The 4,232-nt window shown below is 41.1% G+C and overlaps 1 protein-coding gene across 1 annotated transcript; it reads left to right on the top strand.

The window, feature by feature from the left end:
- cd302 (CD302 molecule) lies at positions 1–3,899 on the top strand. The gene is made up of 6 exons (XM_030786837.1): positions 1–147; positions 1,247–1,372; positions 1,700–1,810; positions 2,347–2,532; positions 2,699–2,722; positions 3,295–3,899. The coding sequence occupies exons 1-6, from the start codon at positions 63–65 to the stop codon at positions 3,495–3,497; spliced, it is 735 nt and encodes a 244-aa protein (XP_030642697.1). The 5' UTR covers positions 1–62; the 3' UTR covers positions 3,498–3,899.
- Positions 3,900–4,232: the final 333 nt, after the last annotated feature.

Raw genomic sequence — 4,232 nt, 5'->3', positions numbered from 1 at the left:
TGCGCTTGTGCTGAACGCAGACTCACTCAACAGCCACCATGATTTCCTAGCGATTCGAAAACATGGAATCGTCAAGGAGATATCACTTTGTTTCAGTTTATGGAATCGTTTTATTTATCGTCTCATGGCTGGTTATCCAAGGTGATGGTAAGCAGCAAATAAAAGCAATTAATGTAGTCAATCAGTTCTACACCTCGCTAAAGCTACATATATAGTGTATTCGTCAGAGTTTTTTTTGTCGCTTTGACATTGTGTGGAATTTTCCAAGAGTAGTTTTGTTGTTGTTGTTGTTTACAGCAGCAAATAATGCAAAGAGCATAGAGAGAAATAAGGAGTTGGAAAAGTTCCTGGGTTAAATGCCCATAGTCCGTGCCACTGAAACCTTGCAGCATGTTTTTTATGAAGTAAGCTAGTACTTTATTATTAATTCATGTTACGAGTCGAAAAGTCAGAAGCAGCCCACCTTGAGCGACATAGATGGTATATTAATCATATACAACTAAAGATTCATAGTGTGACTACTTTGACATAAGGTTCCTTATCAAAATTGCCCTAGTGTGTCTGTAATACGTGGTGTGCGTGAGTTCCCCACCATGAGTCTTCCATCAACAGTTAGAGGAAGTAGCCTACTATAAAAGCAGAGTGTTGCGTAGAGCACTTGAAATGGTAAATACCGAATCCCTAAGTCAGTGTTGACTGTTGCGTTTGTTAACACTTAATTGAGAATAAAGCCACCTTTTTGAAGCGGTATGGTTCCGACATCCGTTGATGTCGACAGAACTGGAATGCCCCCGAGTCATGTGAGGACAGGTCTGTGCCCTACTACTCAATATGTCTATCTAAACATGGCAGTTCTCTGCAAAACGGGAAATGCGACAGTTCGAAACAAAACCAGCTTTACTCGGCTCTTTCGGTCTTGAAATGCAGGCTATAATGAAGCCATTCCTTTCAGACGTACACAAAGTCATCAACAACATGCAGAAAACGCGAAATATGGAAATAATATTCTTGATTGTTATTGTATATAGAGTAGGCAATTCCTAATAATGGATATTCTTTACGTTGCTTAAGAATCAGTGAAATCAGAGGCTTACTGAACTAGCTAGGAATGATGCAGATTATGACTCGAGTTGGAATTCTGGTTTTCCTTTTACTTCATTTCTTAATTAGCTGTGTAGAAGGAGGTCGTCACGTATCCCTGATCAGCATAAAACATTTACCAAAATGAATGATGCTTCCTCCACAGGCTGTCCTGCAGATGGGCGTGTGTGGGTGCCTTCTGGCCAAAGCTGCTACCACTTTGTTCATGGAGACGAAGACATCTTAAAACTCTACTCCCGTGAAGAAGCTAAAGAAATGTGCAGAGAATATGGTACTTCTGTCCATTTATTTAAACAGAAATCTGAAGTGTCTTGGGCACAATTTTGTCCGTTGACCTTGGCTAATTGTTAGCTGCTCTAACTGAAGTTACCAGAGGCTTGCTGCTACAAAGACCTTCTGGAAAACAAATCGAGCACCTAGGTAGATTGTTGTGAACATCTAATCTATGAAAAATCAACTTAAAAGATGTAAAAGTTTCATAGACAGGCATTCTGCATGCAAAATCACCTTTGTTACTTTCATGTAATCATTAATCCAGCTTCACCTAGTGTTTACAAATCAGTTTGTCTGTTTGCTCTTTTTCTTTTTCCTTTGTCAGGCCTTTTGACAGTCAGCAGTGCTAAAGAAAATGACTTTGTTGTGCAGTATGGTCACAAGGTCTGGAAGAAAGAAATTGATGTGTGGCTGGGAATGTATTACAGCGGCGACAGTAAGGACAACTCATAACAAAAGAATCAGTGAACAAAGTGAAATAATGTTGCCTTCTCACACTACACTGTCATAAACTGATAGCTGCTCATAGCTCAATCAGCTGCATTTGTTCCAAACAGAATGCTGCTAAACTGTATATAATCTTCCTAAAGCTGGGGTTCTGGGATTTTACCATGGAATAAGCTGAAAAAGTACTTTCCCTGTGTGAAAATGCCATGAATAAAATGTAGCACAGATGAAAAAGCTACAGTCAGACTTTCAGTCAGGCTTTTGGTTTCACACGCACAGTTTATGCTGTTTCCTCACTGGAAACATCACACCCTAAGGGAATCCTGTTTTCATGGAAGTAGCCTGAACAAAGGAAGCACATACAAGCATGCATAATTCATAGCAAAACATAAACTGCTTTCATGTGCAAGATATTTCAAACTGAACTATGTTTAACACAAAATGTTTTTGTTTTTTTGTTTTTTAACTGCAATTGTTAACTGTTTCTTACTCTCTCTCTCTCTCACTCTCTCTCTCTCTGTGTAGAGGACACATTCTTGTGGGATGATAACAGTCCTCTGGATTTTGAGAACTGGAGGTCAACAGGTCCCGATGACACTGGCCTGGCCCTTGCAGACGAGTGTGTCAGTCTATCCTCCACCACGGGAAAGTGGGAGATAGTTAGCTGTTCAGACGACTCCCTCAGTGGCGTCGTCTGTAAAACGGCTCAAGGTCAGTGGCTCTTCTTCTCTTTTTTTAACAGTTTGCAATTTTTCTTTTCACTCAAGTAGAAACTTCTTTTGATATACAAATTATGACGTAAAATAGGCTGATCATATGGCAGCCAAGTTGCAACACCTTTGTGAAAACTATGTTAATGTTGTACTTCTGATTTCAGAGCCAGAAGGCGCAGGCAAAAACAGTAAGTTTGAATTTATTTGTTACCTCTATTTAAGCGTGTCTTTAACTCAACATTTGTTTTCAACATCCTTATACACTTACTTCTATGATGTTATAAATCTTTAATCTTTAAAAAAAAAAGGGGAGGGGGGGTTCCGTGGCCTAAGGGTTAGCGAAGTGGGCTTGTGACTGGAAGGTCTCCAGTTCGATTCTCAAGACAGGCAGGAAAACACCCACGGCTGAAGTGCCCTTGGGCAAGGCACTTAACCCCCAACTGCTCCGTGCACGCAGGTGTGCTTCCCACTGCTCCTGCGCCTAGTGGTTGTGTGTGCTCACTTCTGGTGTGTCAGGATGGGTCAAATGCAGAGGTCAAATTCACTGCTCACAGTGTATATATGTGTGATCACAGAGATTTAATCTTTAATCTTAACGACATTTGTATGTTACTGTCCAAAAATCACACTGAGAAGAACTATTTCAAGCTCTCTGTTATTCAGTAACTTATTCAGTCTTTAATCTTTATTCAGTAGTCAGGATGTGTTACTTTTCGGGTCTTTGGAATCCTGTTTTTCTCTCCTTTTTTTTTTCCTTCAGAGGGGCATCCTCTTCTGTCTGCATTGGTCATCCTGAGCGTGATTGTCATTCTGGCTGTTTCCTCTGGCATCTGGTTCCTTCACCTGAGGAGTAAGGGTGGCACCTCCATTTTGCCATCCTTTGAGTACCATCCGCCCTTCCGATCTCCCGGTGCCGACCAGACGTGTCTGGTGGAAGCCCAGGAGACGGATGAGGTGCCTTAGAGAGCCGTGTATCTGACATCTACGTCTGCCTTTCTGGGCTCCGGTTTGGTTTCAACTGAGTTTTTGGAGATCTGAGCAAGAATAACTCGTAACTTACACAATACAATGACTGTAAAATTTGATTTCATAGTGATTTCATAACTTGTCCTTTGTAATATTCGTAAGAAGCCAAACACTGTTTAACACAGTCTTCAGCAAACAGTACGACGTGTAGGTTGCCTCTCCTGAAATCCTGTTGGGTCCCATAGTTTCACCAACACCCTTCATTTCCATAACATAAGGGTCATGGAGGGGTGAAGTATGTTTTCCTTCATGTGTGCATGTTGTATCCAAATAAAGAGTTTGTTTTACGATGAATTCCATTGCAGAAGAATCAAAAGTACTTGCCTGCCCCCCCCCCCCCCCCCCCTTCATTTTCCACAGTTGTTCTCTCACACAGAGCATTAACATGAATTAAGCGTCTGTGGTTTTCCATCCTTTTACGTACTGTCAAATTAATTGGTGCCTTATGAAATAAGTGATGTAAATATCCACATCAGAATGCTTGATTTGGCTCACTGCCTGCCAACCTCACCCCCCCCCCCCCCCCCCCCCCCCCCCAACCTGGAGTTTTGATTTTGATAGATCAAATCTTTTGGGAAATCTCATAGAATACATGTTCTCTGAAGAGATTATACCACTATATTTCTGTATTTTGCTGATATTATTCTTCTTTTTGTGCTGTATGTGCAATAT

Source organism: Chanos chanos, chromosome 10 (assembly GCF_902362185.1).
Source record: "Chanos chanos chromosome 10, fChaCha1.1, whole genome shotgun sequence".
Classification (NCBI taxonomy): domain Eukaryota; kingdom Metazoa; phylum Chordata; class Actinopteri; order Gonorynchiformes; family Chanidae; genus Chanos; species Chanos chanos.
The sequence above is the reverse complement of the archived record's forward strand: the minus strand, read 5'-3'. Positions and strand labels throughout refer to the sequence as shown.